The 22,281-nt window shown below is 37.7% G+C and overlaps 1 protein-coding gene across 1 annotated transcript; it reads right to left on the bottom strand.

Moving 5' to 3' along the window:
- Positions 1-985: 985 nt before the first annotated feature.
- nhlrc2 (NHL repeat containing 2) lies at positions 986-22,166 on the bottom strand. Its single transcript, XM_079801401.1, has 11 exons — positions 21,941-22,166; positions 20,968-21,120; positions 15,247-15,702; positions 13,822-13,943; positions 13,554-13,683; positions 9,719-9,803; positions 9,005-9,236; positions 6,845-6,967; positions 6,272-6,481; positions 5,960-6,188; positions 986-2,332 (listed from the first exon to the last, which is right to left on the bottom strand). The coding sequence occupies exons 1-11, from the start codon at positions 22,155-22,157 to the stop codon at positions 2,076-2,078; spliced, it is 2,214 nt and encodes a 737-aa protein (XP_079657527.1). The 5' UTR covers positions 22,158-22,166; the 3' UTR covers positions 986-2,075.
- Between the last annotated feature and the right edge of the window lie 115 nt (positions 22,167-22,281).

Genomic DNA, 22,281 nt, shown 5'->3' with positions numbered 1-22,281 from the left:
TTACAATCAGGTTAATTTGTTAACTACATTAGTTAACATGAACTAATAATGAACAGCACTTATAAAGCATTTATTGATATTTGTTAATTTCAACATTTACTAATGCATTATTAAAATCTTGTTAACTAACATGAACAGCTGGATTTTTATTAACTAACGTTAACAAAGATTAACTATGCTGAACAGAGGTGTTGTTCATGGTTAGTTCATGTTAACTAATACAACCTTATTGTAAAGTGTTACCAATTATGTTAAATGTATTCTGAACAAACATGAATTAACGATGAACAGTACCATATTTATACATGAACCTAGATTAATAAATGTTTGTGCATTATATATATATATATATATATATATATATATATATATATATATATATATATATATATATATATATATATATATATATATATATATATATATATATATATATATATAGTAGGGCTGTCAAAAGATTAATGGCGATTAATCGCATCCAAAATAAAAGTTTGTGTTCACATAATATAGGTGTGTGTACTCTGTTAATTATTATTTATATATAAATACACACACATGTATATATTTAAGATTTTTTTATATATAAAACATTTATATATATATATTATAGATTATATAAATGTATATACAGTATTTACATGCAACTATTTCTTAAATATATACATGAATGTGTGTGTATTTATACATAAATAATAATTAACAGAGTACACACACATTTATTATGTAAAAAAACCCTTTTATTTTGGATGCGATTAATCGCCATTAATCTTTTGACAGCCCTAATAAAAAGTAATTGTTAAAGCATTAGGTGTCATGAACTATGTTAATAAATCAAACCTTATTTGGAAGTGTCTGAAAAAAGTTGACCACTACAATCTTTCCCACCATGAAACATCTGCGCTGGAACAGATGGTCCGTTGTCTTGTACAATGAATGCATTGGTCCTTGCGTGTAGTGAAGAGGATATGAAAACGCTGAACACAAATGCTTGTAAAATAAACTTTATTAGACCACTGCATCCAATTAATCTGTTAAAGTGCAGAATTTGGAGAATGTGTGAAAGAGATACATTTTGTATATATTAAATAGGAACTGCCACAGGAAAAGCAAGCAAAAACAGAACAATTTTAGTGGCCATTTCTAGAAGAATCACCTGGTCGGATTCACTCGCACTCTCCAAGTGCATGATCTGCAAGCACATGATCTATGATGTATCAGCCAGCTTTAGGAATACATTGCAGTTCCATTGTTAATGCTTAACAGCACGGAGAGGCTATTATTTCAGAAAACATGAATACGTATATGTAAATGCCTTATGATTACATTTAGCAAAAGACTAAACACGGAAATTAAAGTCACCACACATAATTCATTAATATAAAGTGTATTGCTCATTGAAAAGGCTGGTAAATAATAATAAATAAATTGCAATGAAAGTCTGACTGCCTTACAGTAGCATATGGTTCAGGGGGGAAAAAAGTGTGGGAAAAAGGGTAGTAATAATAATAATATAAGCCAAACCAACCATGAAGGGCTGTCGGAGCAGCTGACAGGCTACATTTTTACACTACACTGCATAATTTCGAATATTATTGTGCGAGAGCATGTGACTGAGTGAATGAAGATGGCTGATAATGATATCAGGCTATTAAACAAAGGCATTACACAAGCTTAATCATGTGAAAAACCCCTAGCAGAACCACCTAAATATATTACTGATGAGAGCGAGGCACTTTGTTCAATATTTGTCAAGATTTAACAGTCAGATCCTGACTCTGCAATTAGTACTTGCGATCCGTCATTAGCGTGATGACAAGCATGTGAAGTCTGATTACTACAGTATGTGTTAGCCACAGGATTTGATTTGAATGTTAATGGGATATTCACTGAAAATCATTTATTCACCCTCATGTCGTTCTGTCTTTCTTCTGTGGAAAAATTGTTTTAGTACACACAATGAAAGTCCTGAATTCTTCAAAAACATTTTTGTTGGGTTTGGAATGACATGAGGGTGAGTAAATGAGTAAATTATCCTTTTAAAAATGCCCCAAAAGAACCGTGTAACCATGCCTGTTTTAAAAGACATGCTGGAGTGTCACAGAAACAGAACCTTTCCCAGATGTGGAACCAATCAGAAGAGGCTGTCTGAAGGACACTGCCTTCATCATACAAGCCTTGTCGTTAAGGCAGCAGTAGACCAAAGCGTCGAGCCTCAGCGTTGGGTCTGCGGATGCGGGGACCGTTGGGATGCGTGAGACAGGGATCGGGATGGGTTTAGAAAGATCGCCGATGCTTCCCGTCATAGCTTTCCCATCCAGTAACCACTCATTACCTGCCGAGGAAAACAACATGGCTTAGTGTGAGGTCGATTTCTGTAACGTTTGACATTTCTGGCTGATGTTTGTTTGAAAGGCACTGGTTCCTGAAGTGCCATGTGTTTGGGTGTAAAATAACACGTATACACCTGTCAAGGCAATTAAATATTTCTCTGGCAATTGATGCGGATGGATACAAACTCGTGTAAGTGGTCAAAGAAAACGACTTCAGTTAATGGTTCTGCAATGCAGCGTGTACCAGTTGTGTGTCACTGGCCTTGAATCAAGGGCAGGCTACTAAGACAAGTGCCAGATAGAACTAGGACAGTGTCCAATCAAATGATCCCCAGTGACAGCAAAAACAGGAGAGGACACAGCAAAGACCCACAGAACTTATATATCGGCCACCTGGAGGTGCAGATAAGTATCGCATGCATTGGTAACACTTTACAATAAGGTTCATTATGCACTCCCATTTTTTTGGTTCTGTAACATTTGTTTTAAAAGAAGTCTCTTATCTTCACCAAGGATACAAATTCAGTAAAAAATAATACCTTTATTAAATTTGTTTTTTTTCTATTTTAATAACATTTTTTAAATGTTTGTGATAGAACAGCTGAATTTTCAGCATCTTTTCTCCAGTCGTCAGTGTCAGTGCCATTTAGTGTCGGTGTCAAATGATCACATGACAATTCTTATTATTATCAATCAGGGTTTCTGCAGGTTTTCTGAAGGTGAAGGTAAATCCAAGAGCTTTTTAAGACCAATTAAAGAAAATGTATGAAGGAATAAATTGAAGGGAACATAACATGTTAATATGTTCTCTAAATGTAAATGTCTAAGCACACAATGAGTTGTATTAGTGACAATTCAAAGTTTGAGAATACAATTTCAAACAGATCTCCATAACTTGAATTAATTGCTTAAAGTTTGATATAAGAAATCTCGGGAAATCTTGTGAAAGTGTTTTTATGATTAAAACAAGAACAAATATCAGAACACAAATGAAGATATTTTTAATGAAATGGGAAATTTGACCTACTTTTGATTTATTCATACAAAATGTTTTCATCAGTAAATTGCATTTTTATGAATGACATTTTTATGATTCTGTCCACGTTTTCTGCATCGCAGAAATCATAGGGCCCTAATTTAATGCCATGATATTGAATTTAAGATTTTCTGCTCCAATTTAATACAGTTTTAAGGCCTTAAATTGTAGAAAGTCAAATTAAGACTTAAGACTTTTTTAAGACCCGTGGAAACCCTGTCAATATTGTTAACAGTGTTGCTTAATATTTTTGTGGAAACCGTGATACATTATTTTCAGGATTCTTTGTTCAAAAGGAAACAAAAATCTTTTGTATCGTTATAAATGTCTGTTTCTCTTGATCAATTGAATCAGAAATTGAGGCATTTTTGTCACTCTTGATAGGACTTTCCACAGTCCCCATTAATTTCTGACCCTGCTGATATAACTATTTACATAATTATAATATTTTCCCAGAAAACAAGAATTCAATCTCACACTTGTATTTACATATAACACACAAAACAATTAACACTGCAAACTACTACACAAGCGAAGCCACCCACAAACAAGCACTCACGGTAATTTGGTGCATAATTACAGTCAATCAATCAAAGTCAGACAGAACTATTAGTTCCCGTTTCTGAGAATTTTTACACCCACAGACAGTCAGGCTTTTTTTGGGTACTAATGGGTATCTATGTTCTAATTATGCAGAGCAGCCCCCCGGGACTTTTTGTCACTTCAACTACGACCACTTTCGTGAACTAATTAGGTGCTTGTTTATTGGATGGTAAAACGTTCTGGTGCAGAGCGGAGACAAACAACCATTGTGATGAGCAGACGTCGTCTCTGGTGACTGAGCTGATTATCAATCATGGAAGATGTGCGTTCGGAAGGGATTGACGTTTTGTGAAGAAGAGCTGAGAGAAAAGACAACAGGAAAGACAAATGTTGCAGCAGACGGACTGAGGGTGAGGCAGAAATGATGATGCTAAGAGAAAGAGAGAGAGATAGAATGAAGGGTTGACTGTGTGTTGGGATGCATAGAAGAATTGTTTATTTATCCTTGGATCGTCTCCCAGTATGGCCAGCTGGTCCCTGAAGCCCGCTGAAAATGTGTGAACACAGCAATCCAGCAAACAGAACACTACAGTTCACCCCATGGAGGTGCCCCTGAGGAATAATGTACAAGGTGCGAAAACCACACGTAAATAAATGCGTTTTACATAATACGCATGGCAAGTGATTGGAATTGATAGCTCTTAAAGATACTCTTTTTGGATACATTTGATTTTGTATTAGGGCTATACGATATATCGGAAAAATGGATATTGCGATATGGGCTGCGATTTAATTAAGCAATGAAGCATGTTATTTACACACGTGTAGTGTATGATAAAGTCTCAGTGAGTCTCAGAACGGCTTGGTTCATTTACTGTGAATCAAGCTGTTCTGAGACACCGTGGTTTTACTCGGAGGGTAATTTTACATGACAATGATGTACTAAATACAGAAGCGTTTTTACTTTTTACAAACGACAACCTTGTCAAAATTGACCCCCATTCACACAGAAATTATCAAACACTATTTTGCTGCCAGGCTAGTAGTTAGCAATGTCTTTTTGCAAAGAAACACTATACACGCCTATAGACTAAACTTTTCTTAAATTTGCATCTTTGTTGTTTACGCAGAAATGGTAACAGTTTCGTTTTCAAAATGTTGCGTTTTCAAGCCACCGAAATGGCATTAACGACTTCACATGTACATGAAATCAGATATAATAAATGAAGCTTATTTGGTGTGAATTTTGGCCTGAACCCAGAGTACTCCCCTCCGTGACTGGGATAGGGAGCAGCCAAGAGTGAGGCGATGGGGTGGTGGAGGGATGCTGTGAAACTGTCGTGGGACAGAGGTGAGGGTGCTCCTCCTGAACTTTGTTAAATAAACTGTATTAATTATTGTTGTTAGTCAACATAACATTTGTTGTGTAAATGAACGTGCCATAACGCATAAAATGTTTTCCATATTTAGAAAATTGTGTTGTGTAAACAACCCCTGAGTGTACTTACTTATTTGCCGGCAACCTGTCAAAATAAAAGCTTAATGGTATACTATTTTAATTATAATGCGAAAATTAAGATGTAAATATTATTATTGTAATTGTACAGTAAAATAAAATAAATGTTATTACTCAATTTTTTACGAACATTATTACAATATATTTCTTATTTAAATATATTTAATAATAGTCAAAATAAATAAAATCATTATAATAATTATTTTATAGTCACACTGAATTGGTCAAAAACAAAGTAAAAAACAATGACCTTTTTATATGATTTATTTTAAACTATGGCTTGAGTTGGTTCTTGTAAATAGTAAACCCACCTATGAACACACTATTTTTTCAAGCTGTTCCCAAATTGTTCAGCCCTAAAAGGTTTATGCACCTAAAAAAATCCTCTGCTTTATTGGTCAGATTTGGTCACCCCTATCATTCAAGAATGATTCATTTTTTCCAAAGAGAGCCTGATGAGACTTCCTGTATTTTTTCATATCGCAGAAAAACAAAATATACTTTTTCCCAATATAATGCAGCCCTATTTTGTACCTTCTGCAGGAAGGCTCCAGTAATTTGGGGCTTCTTTGGTCAGCTCAGTCCCAGTCGGTAGCGTCATGTCCAGCAAAAGATTGACTGACTGCCCTGCAGAAACTCTGACTGATTCCATTTTACGGATTGTGGCTGATTTGGGAAGCTTGGGAAGCTTTTTGACCGCAGCTGTGCTGCTGGTAGCGTTTCTGAGGATAGCATCAACCTCTGGCTTTCCTACAATGGGAAACTGGTGCAAAAAGACAGAGAAACCAATGAGTCAATCATTAAGAATGAAAACTGACAAATGACAATCCACATGTGGGAACTTACCAAAGAGACTGTTTTGGTCTCCAGGTCGAGGACTTTGATGTGATGGTTGTTGGTGTCTGCCACGTACAGCAGCTTTCCTCCCTCACCCACACATAGGCCTCCGGGTTCGTTGAAGCTGGACTCCAGGAAGCCTGGGCCAATCCCGTTCCCAGCCTGCCCCGTGCCTGCCAGTGATCTGCACTGCTTAGTCTTCAGGTCCACCACTTTGATCTGCAACAGAGAAGCTCTTTGACCATTGGTAATTAAACTAGATGATTGCCCATTCAAAAACTTGCACCATTTTATGACAATATGTATTGTACAACATGTACTGCAAGTTGCTTAACTGTTTTTAAAGAGTTCCCAAATAAAAAGCGGAAGACAGAAAAATGTAATAAATCAGGGATGATGTACATAAAATAGTTTATTTAAGCTGCCTTTCTTTAAAACAAATTCCACTTAGTTTAATATTTGTTCAATAACATACATTTTTTAGATGTTGCTTAAGTGCTACTTAAATATATATTGGGGCCACTGCAGTACAATTTCATTAATTTATGCAAATAAATCCTGAATAATCATAGAGAGACTGACCTTGTGATTGTAAGAATCTGCGACATAGAGGAGACCGCCGCCCTCATCCCAGGACACTCCTAATGGATGTTGCAGTTTGGCATCTATGCCCTTACCATCAACGTCCCCAAATGCAAAGAGGTTCTGCTCAACATAAAGAAAACACAATCTTAAAGGGCCATGCCTGATTTATTGACTGCTTGCCCCTGAGAACAACGTTACGCTTTGGTGCAAAGTTGTGAGAACGTATAAACAATCCTTTTTCTGTATATTTACTCTATCACAGCGCTGTGGTTATCCAATGTACAAAACAATTCACTGAACATCACAAGGGGAGAAAAAAAACTCATTAATCCACGGACCAAATATGGCGAAACCCAATCCATTCTCATTCTCTGCCAGACTCAAAGGAAATCTAGCAGATCTGAAAAATGTTTCGACTGCTCCAAGGAATGAAGAAAAATCGTTTCTCATTCAAATCGCCTAGGTTCATTAAGTGATAAAAATTGCTCCACGATTTTATTTATTAAATGTCTCCTTGCATTACAGCAATCGTTGGGATCTTGTAGTGCCAAACAAACTTTTACAAAAAACTGCTTAAGACAGCATGCAAATGTGACATGCAATCAACTGTGATAATTTATGACCCCATAAAAAATTCAAATCTCTGCATGTGGTGTGATTTTCCTAAAGTGAACTGGATAATGACACCTCCTTCCCATATAAAGCATGCAGGGATGACAAAGTTCTCAGTAGGGTAGAGAAATTATCTGATACTAGTCTGAAGAAATAAAGGTCTGCTTGACCAAAGAGCCGAGTCCTCCCAAAAACCAGAAGTGCAACACCTATAAACATCTTTCTTTGTATCTGATAAGTCATTGCATTAACCCGGCAGCTTTTGCTTTGTTAAATCCACAAAACAAAAATAATGTATAATGAAGTTTTAACTTGTAAATTGATTAGAGGTTTATAAGCTTTAATTTACATATAAACAACCCATTTAAAATAACAATGGTAACACTTTATTTATTAGCATGCATATAACTAGGATATTGACTGTTTATTAGTACTTATAAAGCACATATTAATGTCTTATTCTGCATGACCTTATTCTACATCCTTTAATCCTACCCAATACCTACATTTAAAAACTACAAAATCTAACTATTAATAAACAGTAAATTAGGAGTTTATTGAGGCAAAAGTCGTAGTTAATAGTGAATATGTGTTCCCCATACTAAAGTGTTACCATAACGAATACAAAATGTGTTCTTGCTCTATATGTGAGCTTTTTATTGATGGTTTTTGGGTTAAATGTGACTATTAATATGAATGACAATGATAAATGGTAGATGATGTCTATCTAAACATAAAACTATTAAAAATAGTTGTTGTTAATTTAAATAATAGATCAACTTGAAAATGATAAATGTTGTTTTGGCAACTTACTGAAAAGTACTAAAGTTATTAAAGCTAAAACTGAAATAAAAAACAAATTAAAGATACATAGAAATATAAAAACTAATAAAATTACTGAAACCTAAAATAAAATTGAAACAAAAAATGAAAATAAAAAAGCTAAATAGTCAAAATATTATATCTAGATATCATTTAGCACCAATATTATTAAAATCACTTGCCTATATTAGAGGGGTTGCATAAAACAAAAAAGGGGGAGAAACACTGATCTTTAACATCGTAGAAAGTTCAGACCTGGAAACATGGCAGGTACAGTGCAAAAAATGCAACAAACATTTCTTACTTAGTATTTTGTCTTGTTTCCAGTCCAAATATATAAAGAAATTCTTAAATTAAGATGCTTTTGCTAGATAAGTAAAATGACATAAGATATTTTTTCCTTGTTTTCTGGGGGAAAAAATCTAAATGAAGTGAGTTTTTGCTTAAAACAAGCATTAATCTGCCGGTGAAGTATGAAAAATAATCTTGTTTCTGTTCCAAACAGAAACAAGATAAATGTTCTTACCCCATTGGCAGATAACGGCTTGTTTTAAGCAAGAACGCACTTCATTTTGATACTCTTTTCCAGAAAACGAGAAAAAATATCTTATGTCATTTTACTTAGTAAAAGCATCTTGATTTAAGAATACTTAGATATTTAGACTGGAAACAAGACAAAAATACTAAATAAGAAAAGCATTTTTTTTACAGTGTAGGGCTTACCATAGGGTCTCTCTCTCCCCCCACCACATGTTTGACTGCGCCATCCTTCAGTGAAAGGCTACGAATGGTGCTGCTCTCACTGTCTGCGATGAAGAGACACTCCAAGGGCTCTGTTGGGGCAAGAGCCAGGCCTGACGGTTGGGCCAGTCCTGCTTTATGAGGGTAAGCGTTATTTCTGTTCTCCTCATTCCCACTGCCTGCAAAGCGCACACATGTTCCTTTTTTGCAGTCTCTGAAAAGGCATTAGATAAAGATGGATAGGTCTGATTAGACTGATTATATGGAACAGTTACTTAGCTCTCAATTTGGCTGACTCTAAAACAAAAGCCGGAATTGTGATAAAACGGACAAATTAGGATCTAATAGCATGTAAGAGCAAAAACAAATCAACAGAAAATGGTGCCAAAAAGTCTTAAAGTCATTATATTTAATAAAGTCGTTTATCCCCCCACATGTTCTTTATCTGAGATATTTAAGCTGTTATCAGGGTTCACAACAGCTCTAAAAACGTGAAGAGAAATGTTACATTAGAGAACAGCACACACAGTTAAGAGTTCACTTTGTATCAGGACGATCAGAACGATTTCCGCCAACAGTGAACTGTGTGGCTGCCCAGAAAATGACATCACTTGGGCAGTCCCGTTGCCTCTTTTCATGAACGTTGCCTTGTCTGTACAGAACTGACATGAGGAGTACACAGGGAGAAGAGCTCACCTCCCTTTGGGAAGCTTCCCGTCCTCCAGGAAGAGAGCCCAGATCTGATGTGTTCCTGCCATGGCTATCCACAATACATCACCACCTGCGTAAACACAAACACACGGTATATTAAATAGTAAACATCTTACGTTTTCTACAACATATTGATGTTGATTATCTTGCTAAACATAACAGAACAAATTCTTAGTCGAGTGTGCACGAAACAAGGGTAAACAAGATCTCAACCTCTAGCACGCACAAACTTTGTATTTACATTTGATCTTTTTGGGCTGCGTGACGATCACTTTATTAGATCTCACCGATGCACACGTCATTCCGAATTATAAATGAGTGCTTACCGGTATATCTATATAAAGTAACATATGGTATCTGATGTAGGTGTCCCACTCGACCACCTGCCTCACAGATACTCCTTTTAAAGCAATAAAGGGAAAAATTCCATATTAGTGGCTATATGGAGGACTGTGAAAACGACCCCCCAAAATTGTTTTTTTCATATTATATCAGTACAATATTTTATTTGAGCTTAATAATTGTAAATAAAGGAGTCTAAAGTTAATTACAGAACACAGAACAAATAATTAAATAATTTGTATTTATTTATTTTTATTACAATATTATAGATAAAATATAATAAATATTTGTTGTTAATTTTAATTTTATGGTAAAAGCAAATAAGTAAGCTATACGATTACTATTAATAAATGAACTGATAAATTTAAAAAAAATTATAAATTGTATAAAGTAATTATACAAATAAAAATACATGAGGCATTGGATTTTATCCAACACTTGTCCTTAAATTTAAAATAAATAAAAATTATTTGATAATATTTAGTCTGACTTTCTAAGGTTTTCTAAAGATTTAGTGCCTCCTTTTACTGACCCTTTGTGCAAAAAGAACCAAATGTGACCCTATTTTTTCTATCCTATTTGTGGGGAAAAAAAGTGCCAAAAGACAAAGTACCAAAATGATTTAGAGCAACTGGAAATAGAAAAGCACAGAGTGACCTGTACCAATGAATTAACATTTGAAATCAGTTTAAGTACTGTGTGGAGGGACACTAATACTTTAGAGCATTGCACTGTATTTTCTCTTTGAGGAATCAGGAATGAGGGGCTCTGTACTTGTGTCTAACAATAGACCTCTAATGGTACTGCGCTTATCAGAGACAATTTTTTTGCTGGGCTGGAGCCTAACTACACCCATTCATGACAGAGGGAATGAAACAGTGCGGGGAAGAGAAAGGGAGAAGGATTGACATGGAGAGGAAGGAAGCAGAACTCTCCGCATGCTGGATTTTCAAAGGGATCGGAAATGGATGTAAAGTAAAAACGGAGAATGAGCCAAGGTAGATAAAATCTGATGAATGACAAAGAGGTGCTTCAGGATTTCAGCATTACAATTAAACTTAAAGTAGGAAAATGAGTAAAACAGCCAAATGCAAACAAGACTATTTAGCTAGATGGTTAAGGAAACAGTATGAAGTGGCAAATACACACAAACACAAAAATAGGTATCGGTTTCTAATATACGGACAATGCTTTAGATGACTCATTCTACTTGAGCTTCCAATAAAGCATTCCAATAATGTATTATTCCAATGAATAAATGTATACATGTGTGGGGGTGTGGAGAAATAAATAAATAACTTCAAAAATATTATAATGCCCATTATTATGCTCACCAAGGCTACATTTAGACCACCTTCCTAATATTGTGTTGGTCCCCCTTTTGCTGCCAAAACAGCCCTGACTGTTAAAGCATGGACTCCATTAGACCCCTGAAGGTGTGCTGGGGTATCTGGCACCAATATGTTAGCAACAGATCCTTTAAGTCCTGTAAGTTGAGAGGTGGGGCCTCCACAGATAGGACTTGTTTGTTCAGCACATCCCACAGATGCTCGATTGGATTGAGATCTGGGGAATTCCAGGGGAAAACGGCAGGACCCAAGGTTTCCCAGCAGAATATAGCCCAAAACATCACACTGCCTCCGCAGGCTTGCCTTCTTCCCATAGTGCATCCTGATGCCATGTGTTCCCCGGGTAAGCGGCGCACACGCACCCGGCCATCCACGTGATGTGAAAGAAAACGTTATTCATCAGACCAGGCCACCTTCTTCTATTGCTCCGTGGTCCAGTTCTGATGCTCCACTGATGCTTTCGGCAGTGGACAGGGGTCAGCATGGGCACCCTGACTGGTCTACAGCTATGCAGCCCCATACGCAACAAACGCCATTGCACTGTGTATTCTGACACCTTTCTATCAGAACCAGCATTAACTTCTTGAGCAATTTGAGCTACAGTAGCTCGTCTGTTTGATCAAACCACACGGCCATCGCTCCCCACGTGCATCAATGAGCCATGACCCTCTAGCCGGTTTACCACTGTTCCTTCCTTGGACAACTTTTGATAGATATTGACCCCTGCGGGGAACACCCCACAAGAGCTGCAGTTTTGGAGATGCTCTGACCCAGTCATCTAGCCATCACAATTTGGCCCTTGTCAAACTCGCTGAAATCCTTATGCTTACCCATTGATCTGCTGTCCCTGCCTGCTCCCTGTAGCTCTGTCTTAGGTACCTTACATTACTACGGACTTGTTTTTTTTACCTTGTTCTTATTGTTAGCTTTAGGCCAAACAGAGTACTGTAATATCATATTCTGGAGTTTAGGAAAAATGTTATACATCCTAACCCAGTTTCTGAACATAGGCATCACTGATGTGTAAATGTGGGCGACCATATGTTAATTTATTCAACTTTCTGACATCAACGATCTGGAACGATGAGCTCTTGCGGTTTAGTTATTAAATGGCCTTTTGGACTGGGGGAAGCTTTTATTCAAGAGAGGAAAATTGATTTTATGACCACTTTAAAATCAAACATTCATAATGATTGCTGCATTAAATGCGTAAGAAAGAAAGAAAGGAAAAGAAAGAGCTGTCAGGGACATCAGCAAATGCACATAGGCACAGGATGCAGCGATATCTTGTTTTTTTAAGTAGAAGAGGCTGCAAGAAGGCAGCCGACTGCTCAGGGAACAGACCTAATGCACAGCGGGGACCATCAATGAATGTGCTCCAAACACACGCCGACTAAATCCGGCACACAACACACAGACCACTTTAAACATCTCTCGCTCAGCTAATGCTCAGCTGTTTAATGGAACGATATGACTGAATAATGCAGAGTGATTTAATAATGGTTTCAAATATAAAGTAGGAATTTTAATTATGTTTTAGAAGCATGTAAAATTTAATTTTCTAGACCCGTGGCACATCTTGTTCAGGGCTGCTCTGCATAAAGATATTACTGCAAAACAAAAAGAGGCAATCTTTGACAAAACGGTTTGTTAGAGCCACATGAGTGCTTTCTGATCATATCACCATCTTTTTCTTTGGTGTTGTGGGTTTAACTCAGGCAACACCACAACATTCAGCTCTGTGTCTCTGGTTAGCAACTGACAGACCACACAATTTACTCCAGGGCTGCTTCCAAACAACAAGAGGCCATTTTAGCAGAACAAAGATCTTTTTGCACCCCTCACCATACACACTTGTGAAAATCAAAGGCGAGTGTGGTATCTACAAAGCGAAGACTTCTGAGAACAACCTGATTAAAGATTCCAAGATGGACAAGACAGATAGAGAGAAGATGTGAAGAATATGTGAGCGGGAGAAAAAGGGACGTATAAAACGCTCCCGGCAGAATAATAAAACGCAGATTCAAAAGATATTAAATTTTATGAGCAAGGTAGGAAAAAAAGAAGAGAGAGTGCCCCTTAATTCTAAAGGAAGGAGTATACTGGAAGAGGATGACCAGTAAAAGTACCTGTGTTGCCAAGGGTAACGTCCCAGGGAGAGCTGATTGGCTGTTGTGGTCCCAGTTCTCCGCCTTCTTTATCTGTGCCTTGCAGGCCAGTGCCGGCTAAGGTCGAGACTATTCCTTCTGAAAGGTCGATCTAGAGAAGAAGAAGAAAAAGTCAAATTCACAAGTGGTAGCATGCTGCCTCCCCCCCACCCCTCAAGCACCAATCAGAGTGAATTTGGGTTAGAGATGCCAGCAGGAGAGCTATTTTGACCTGATTCTGCTGATTTACCTTTCTAACAAGATGGTTCTCAGTGTCAGCCACGTAGACCGTGTCTCCCTTTATGAACACCCCTTGTGGGGAGTTGAACTGTGCCTCAGACAAATTTCCATTTCGCCTCCCACTTGAGGGACCTAAAAAAAAAGCAAAGATAAACCAGTCTAAAAGTAAATTAAAATAGCCTCAAAACATTCACCAAGGAGAAAGTTAGCAGCCTTCCTATATTTAAAATTAGGGTTGCCAACTGCCCCATATATTATGGAGCCATCCTAAATTTAAAGAAATGGAACTGCGTTTTACATTAAATTATACAGGATGCAATTTGCCAATTATTTTAGGGTCTAGCACACAAACAGCTATAGATAACATGCTTTTTCCAGCAAAGACATTCAAAACTGTGCTTTAATATGTATATTTAAAAAGATTACGCATGAGATTTTGTTTATTAATTAAAGGGTTAGTTCACCCAAAAATGAAAATTCTGTCATTAATTACTCACCCTCATGTCGTTGGACACCCGTAAGACCTCCGTTCATATTCGGAACACAAATGAAGATATTTTAGTTGAAAGCTGATGGCTGAGAAAGGCTTCACACAGGCCTCCATTGGCATTCAGTACATTGACACTTCCAAGATCCATGAAAGGCACTTAAAAAGAAATCAAAATAACACCTTTATCCAACTTGTTCTCGACTTCCGTGTATGTCTCCACGACGCATGCGCGAGAATATGACGCAGATCCGGCGTTCGGACATATGACCCAGAAGCGATTTGTTTACGAGCAGAGGAAGACGCGCGTGTCTAAGCTGTTGGATTCTACATTGATCGTGCTTTAGGTCTCGGCGTAGTGCTCAAAATGGGGCTTAAGTATGTATTTCATCGATTCCCGAACACCGGCGCTACGTCATATTCTCGCGCATGCGTCGTGGAGGCACACACGGAAGTCGAGAACAAGTTGGATAAAGGTGTTATTTTGATTTTTTTTTGCGCACAAAAACTATTGTCGTCACATTATATGATTATTGTAGAGCCACTGTGGTGAGAGACTTTGTAACGACGTTTTAAGTGCCTTTCATGGATCTTGGAAGTGTCAATGTACTGAATGCCAATGGAGGCCTGTGTGAAGCCTTTCTCAGCCATCAGCTTTCAACTAAAATATCTTCATTTGTGTTCCGAATATGAACGGAGGTCTTACGGGTGTCCAACGACATGAGGGTGAGTAATTAATGACAGAATTTTCATTTTTGGGTGAACTAACCCTTTAAGAAATAATGTTTTTCAATGTCAATGTCATTCCTGTGAATTCTTCAGTCTGTCATATGGTCCTTCATAAATCAACAATTTAGAATATTGTAAAAGTCTTTACCATCACTTTTGATCAATTTAACTGCTGAATTTGGTAACTCTGCTCAAAACGTGTGTATTACCAGGTCTTACCCCCTATAGAGTGCAGCACCTGCCCAGTATTGGAGACCACCAAAACCCTGTGGTGTCCGGTGTCGGCAATAGCCAACCGCTTGCTACTGGGGTCCATGGATATTTTCCCAGGGAAAGAGAGGATGGAGGGGGGTAGGGAGTCTCTATAAAGTCTGATTCCCACATCGTGGTCCTTGATCAGCTCTTGACTTTTGTAGTGCTTGAGGGCAACAGCAGTGAAAAGGAAGAGCCGTTCTCGATGACCTTCACCAACCAGTGAGAAAAGCAGGTTTCCCCTGGGTCCCAGCAGCACCAGCGTGGGCCAGCAGGACACCTCCAGCTCCTGCCACAGAAGAGCATCAGTGTCGTTCACTACGGGATGGGTGATGTCATATCTCAACACCGCACTGCGTATGTTATGTAGGATTTTCTCATTGGGGAATTTAGCCGAGTGCACACCTACGACAACCAGACCGCCTGCAGAGATGGAAAAGAAGAGAAATGAAATATACAGATTTTGATGCTAAAGAGGTATGGGACAGTAAAACGACAGTACAACCAATGTGTCATCTTGCTCTATTTTAGACTTCTAAAGCACCAGAAAGACCAATAGCAGCTCACATTATGAAATTTAAGTCACCATGAAATCAAAATGGACAATTCTTATTTTTTATGGAATATTGTAGTGTCTATTATAAATGATTTATGCATGCAAATCTTTTTTTTTTATATATACAGTTGTGGTCAGAATTATTGGCACCCCTGGCAAATATGATCAAAGATAGCTGTAAAAAAATATCTGCATCTTTTATTCTTTTTATTTATTTTTTTCTCAAAAAAAAAAAAAAAAAATCTAACCTTTCATTGAAGTAAACGAATTGAAATTGTGGGGTAAATCACATTACGAAATAAATGCTTTTCTAATAATAACAATAAAAGACTGCTTTATCAGATTGATATTTGATAGAAATTATACTCTCGTTAATCGGATGAAAAAGAAAAGGTACTTTAAGGTTTCAAAATTATTCTGAAAGGTCCTTTATAGAGAAGACTTATGAAATAATAAATGTTTAATCTATCAAGGTCTGGCCCTAAATCACAAATGAATGATAAAAAGGAAAGTGTATATCAATTAATTATCAAAATAATTTTTTGCCTAATTAAAGTTTTTGTGGACACTTTTTTGATCGTTCAAAGGAAATCTATTCAGGTTACACAAAGCTGTTCATTCTCATCTCAAACAATGTTGCGTTGGTGTACGCTTCTGACACGAGTCCTTGAATACTGAAAATCCCAAAGAACCATCTTTTGTCTGACTGTCAGAGCTTGAATGTTTTCACAAGAACTAAACTTCTCTCTTTGTGAGTCACAGTTCCTTCCTTTTAAAAACGTTCAATAAAGGAACAACAAAGTCTATCAGAAACAAAATTGTTTGTAAAAGGGACATGAAAAAACGGATTTTACTTCCTATAAAAGACCTCAATGTACTAGACATACAGTAACAATTACATTGTACAACTCCTTCACATCCACTCACCTAATGAAAACTAAACAGAAATTATTATATTGACAACATAATTTGGGAAGGGGCTTGTAACTCATTAGATATGCAGAGGTTTGCCAGCCATAACATAGGTCATTTACATTAAGAAGCCTTATCTTACGGTTCAACATTGTGTCCTAATAAGCAGAACGGGATATGTTCCAGCGACAAGTAATCTGTCATAACATACAGTTATGTAGTGTGTGTTTTGGGACCAATGGGATTCACAGTGGGCATGGCTACCCAACCGACATAATGTCTCGTCACTCATTTCTTATCAAGATCACCGTTAAAATGACAAAAAAAGAAAAGCTTTGATTGCTTGACGCTTTAAAGTATACGGTAACTATAACAATAACTATAAAGTTTAAATAATTATTCCAATTCTACGAGAATAGGGATGTCCACACTACAGCTATAACAATAACGACACAGAGGAACAATATTATTGAAAATTGGATTACTGATGAATGACAAATACTTTGATAGCCAATCAAACACCCCCTGACATTAAATCGCTCAAACATTTAAAGCATCAGATGACATAACTGAAGCATGCGCTTATAATAAACCGAATGTTATTGTGTGTTGGTGTGGATGCAAATATAGTTTTCGTTATAATTGTATTTATAGTTTTTATTGGTGTGAATGGGCCTTAAAGGGACAGATCTAGGGCTGTGCGATATATCGCATGACATTATTAGGCGCATCTCGTCAGTAAAGCCGGTTCCTTGATTAGTAGTAAATCGCCATCACCTGCTTTCAGATGGAGCGGCATTTACTACACAGAGCCGTAGTTCACTGACAAGCTGAGCCATATCGCATCAATTATCACGGATGTATCGCCTGCGATAATTAATGCGATATGGCTCAGCTTGTCAGTGAACTACGGCTTTTTTTGTTTACAATCAAGTCTGTGGTGAAATGAAGCGAACAAACGCGCAATGTCTGACACACGTGAGCTGGAACCGGCCTGTTTATTTCTCGGTAGCGCGACCCGTTTAGCTCCACAAGTCAGTGGGCGGGCTTGAGTCAGCGCTTCTAGATCCTTTGACGTCAGTGGTCGACATATTCTGAAATCTCTCGTTTTCTGGGCCTGGTGTCAATAAAAGCTATTCTTTGACTAACAAGGACGTTTTCAGCTCTGAAACTTACAGGATATTCTTATATCATGATGAAAATGTATATATCAAAGGCTCAAAGGAAAGTTGATTTCTCAATTCATCACCCCTTTAAAAATATCTTAATTTGTGCTTCGAAGAGGGTTGGTAAATGACAATTTTCATTTTTGGGTGAACTAAACCTTTAAATATGAGAATGTGTAGGCCTCTTTAAAGAAATGAGAGTATAAGAATCCCAGAGGGATTCTAACATGGGTTACTGCATGCAGAATGTCAAAACCAATCAAGGAAAACACAGGGGTCTTGATTGAGAGCTCATGCAGCCCCCAGGCATCCCATTATAACCAATGCGCTCAGTTTCTGTTTGTTCCAGTCTCATGCACTGTGCTATAGTCTGCGATCACTCCGCTTGACTTTGTCTAATTTAACAAAAATGTCAGCGGAACTTCTCCGCCTTGTCACTGGAAGTGACATTCCTCCATTCTTTGTCCCTGGGGTGAGCAATGCCGCCATTGAAGATTGAAGCAGACGGACGGTGGTTTTAAAATTCCAGTTTCAGTCGTCCATCAGAAGATTAAAATTCATAGGCTCAGCTTCAGAGACGGGAAGTACACGCATGGGGGACCAGTGTCCCATTTCAGTATGCTTTTAGCCTTCTTCCTCTCTGCCTATAAATGCATTTTATAATATACCTGGTGTAGTCAAAATTTAATTAATGTTTTTCTGTAGTTTTCTTCATCTCTCCCCAGCTGATTTCCCCTCAGGGAAGTAAATGGTATATGGTATAACCTGCACTTCTAGTTATGATGAGAAGAATGAGAGTGAGATACGAGTGTAAACTATGGAAAATATGCAGGTCTCGACAACAAGGAGGACTGCTTGGTTTCAATGTGAGCGAGTTCAGTTCCGACTGTCGTCTGTCCCATCAAACCAGTGCAATGTTGTACATGTATTTTTAGGACTTGAGAACAGAAGAAAAAAAAATACACCCATCCATATATATGTTATATTGCCAAAAGTTTTGGGTCGCCTGCCTTTACATGCACATGAACTTTAATGACATCCCATTATAAATATGTAGGCTTTAATATGGAGTTGGCCCACCCTTTGCAGCTATAACAGCCACAACACTTCCGGGAAGGCTTTCCACAAGGTTATTGGAATTTTTTACCATTCTTCTCGAAGCGCATTTGTGAGGTCAGGCATTTGGACAAGAAGGCCTGGCTCATAGTCTCCGCTCTAATTCAACCCAAAGGTGTTCTATCGAGTTGAGGTCTGGACAGTCAAGTCCCTCCACACCAAACTCGCTCATTTGGCTCACTGGTGAGCAATCATGTTGGAACAGGAAGGGGCTATCCCCAAACAGTTCCCACAAAGTTGGGAGCATGAAATTGTCCAAAATGTCTTGGTATGCTGAAGCATTAAGAATTCCTTTCATTGGAACTAAGGGGCCACGCCCAACCCCCGGAAAACAACCCCACACCATAATCCCCCCTCCACTAAACTTTACACGTGGCACAATGCAGTAAGGCAAGTAACGTTCTCCTGGCAACCGCCAAACCCAGACTCGTTCATCGGATTGCCAGACAGAGAAGCGTGATTCGTGCCTGTGGTGCCGTGCTTTACACCACTGCATCCGACGTTTTGCATTGTGGTTGGTGATGTTAGGCTTGGATGCAGCTGCTTGGCCATGGAAACCCATTCCTCTCTATGCACTGTTCTTGAGCTAATCTGAAGGCCACTTGAAGTTTGGAGGTCTGTAGCTATTGAGTCTGCGCCTCAGCATGCGCTGACCCCGCTCTGTGATTTTACGTAGCCTACCACTTCGTGGTTGAGTTGCTGTTGTTCCAAATTGCTTCCACTTTGTTATAATACCACTACAGTTGACCGTGGAATATTTATTAGTGAGAATTTTCACAAATGGACTTATTGCACAGATGGCAACCTATCATGGTACGCTTGAATTCACTGAGCTCCTTAGAGCGACCCATTCGTTCACAAATGTTTGTAGAAGCGTCTACATGCCTAGTGCTTGATTTCATACACCGGTGGCCATGGAAGTGATTAGAACAACTGAATTCAATGATTTGGAGTGGTGTCCCAATACTTTTGGCAATGTATATATGTGTGTGTGTGTGTGTGTATAATATACATATATATGTATACACACACTGTATTTATTGTAAAATTTCCAGCAAATTAATAAAACAATAAATAGTTATTTTTTTTTATAAATGAAATTTTACGTGAAATTAAAAATATAAATATATTCTCCTGACACATATAAAATATGTTGCTGAAAATAATTGTTTTTGTGGTGGAGCCACTGAAAATACTGTCAGGGTAAGAACTAATCTGAACTGATTTATTGATAACCTATGATAACCTTCCAGAACCAACAGTAGAGTATGTGACTTGAATGGCAGGAGTAAAAACAAAGTCTCTGCGTAAAAATAAAAGGCCACTGTTCTGTGATATAATCAACAATAAACCCTAATAATTGAGACATTGGGAAGAGGGGTGGGGAGGTATGTTCTGCTTCTGTAACAGAACAGCGGTAACAGAATGTACCAAAAGTGCCATGATGAGGTATGTGTGAGATATGCCAGTGAGTGAGCTGACGGCTGCCTGGCCAGTTGCCCCGGATGATCCCACAGAAGTGGCTACCGATGGGCTACTGACGGGCTACTGACAGCTGGAGCTGATAGCACTGGACGAATAGCTGCTATAATAAGCCACAGGCCAGTATAACGGTGTATCTATGTGAAACTCCCTGCCCTCGACCTGGTCTCTGGATATTTAAAGTCTCATATCTGATACAGTTAAGAGATAATGGGTATGTGTTGCTGGACCAGAAGAAAATAGTTATCAAGCTGAAAAGGCTCACACTTCTTTCCCAGTGAACCCTGGGCACAATCTACTATGGGATATTTGTAAGGTCCAAACTAAAACAGCTAAGAAACTTTGTTTTTTGTTTACCTAATGATGTGATATACCGCATAAGGACCATTAGGGTCAGGATATCATGCCATATTTAATTTTACAAAATTAAGCCCCTATGTCTAACTGTGTACATACATTCTGCGGAGTAACTCTGCTCCAAAAGGTGTAGATCAGGAAGTATGTGCATGCAGTTTATGCAGCAGTAGGTGAAGAAGTCAAGCACCACCACTTTGCCTGACAGTTCCTTCCTGAGTGATAGTGGACCATCTGTGTTCAACCATTCCAGTCCTGCAGAATAAAAAAATATGTGAGATTTACATTCAGTGGTCCTATCTATATAATATATTATGAACTTAAACTATGAATGTCAATATAAGTAAATGAATTACAATATTTTAATAACAATTATATTAATACAAATAAAACTATTTTAAGTCATCGTAAGACTCCTTAGAAAATTACTGAGGGCCCTAGTTGCAAACCAATGGATGATCACTAATACTATGTGACCCTTGTCATAAGTCGCACAGGTATATTTGTGGCAATAGCCAACAATAGATTGTAAGGGTCAAAATTATCGATTTTCTTCTATGCCAAAAATCATTAGGATCCATGAAGATATTTTTAAATTTCCTCCCGTAAAAATAAATAAAAATATATAATTAGTAGTAATATGCTTTGCTAAGGACTTCATTTGGACAACTTAAGGTGATTTTCACAATATTTTGATTTTTTTTTTTGTACCCTGAGATTCCAGATTTTCAAATAGCTGTGTCTCGGACAAATATCCTAACAAACCTTACATCAATGGAAAGCTTATTTATTCAGCTCTATCAATTTGAAAAAAAAAATTCACCCTTATAACTGGTTTTGTGGTCCAGTGACATGATCTCTACCGGATATGCATTAGATCACTTGCTACAGTGTTACCACTCACTGTTGATTCAATACAATATTACAAAGCAGTAAACAGCAGTTAGCAATAGGCTCGCTTGTCATGTTCCATGATGTCAGTCGTTTGCCTAAAACCGAGCTGAGGTTTTAAAGCCACTCCTATAAAGATACAAGTACTATACACTCACACTACTGAGTTCATTTACACTCTTACCATCTTCAAAATCCGGTATAATTAAATCTTCCTTCTTGTCTATTTCGCACAAATACTGATGCACGAGTCTTTCTTTTTCTTCTTCAGTTGTCGAGTCGTCTAAAGCGCAATCTAGCTGGCTCTGAATTGAGAAAATATCTGTCAGCTTACTACAAGACGCCATGGCTCCCACAACAACAACGTCACAGAGTTGATACTCGGCACTTTCGACAAACATATCGCAACCAAATCCGTGACAAACTTGTTTTGGGAGTTATTATATTCTTCAAAATACTATACAATAATGTGTTTATTAAATCTGTGAATAAAGGTCCTGAAAGCCTTATGAAATTAACGTTACT

This window comes from Gobio gobio (genome assembly GCF_949357685.1).
Source record: "Gobio gobio genome assembly, chromosome: 20".
Classification (NCBI taxonomy): Eukaryota; Metazoa; Chordata; class Actinopteri; order Cypriniformes; family Gobionidae; genus Gobio; species Gobio gobio.
This window is presented reverse-complemented; position numbering and strand designations above follow the sequence as displayed.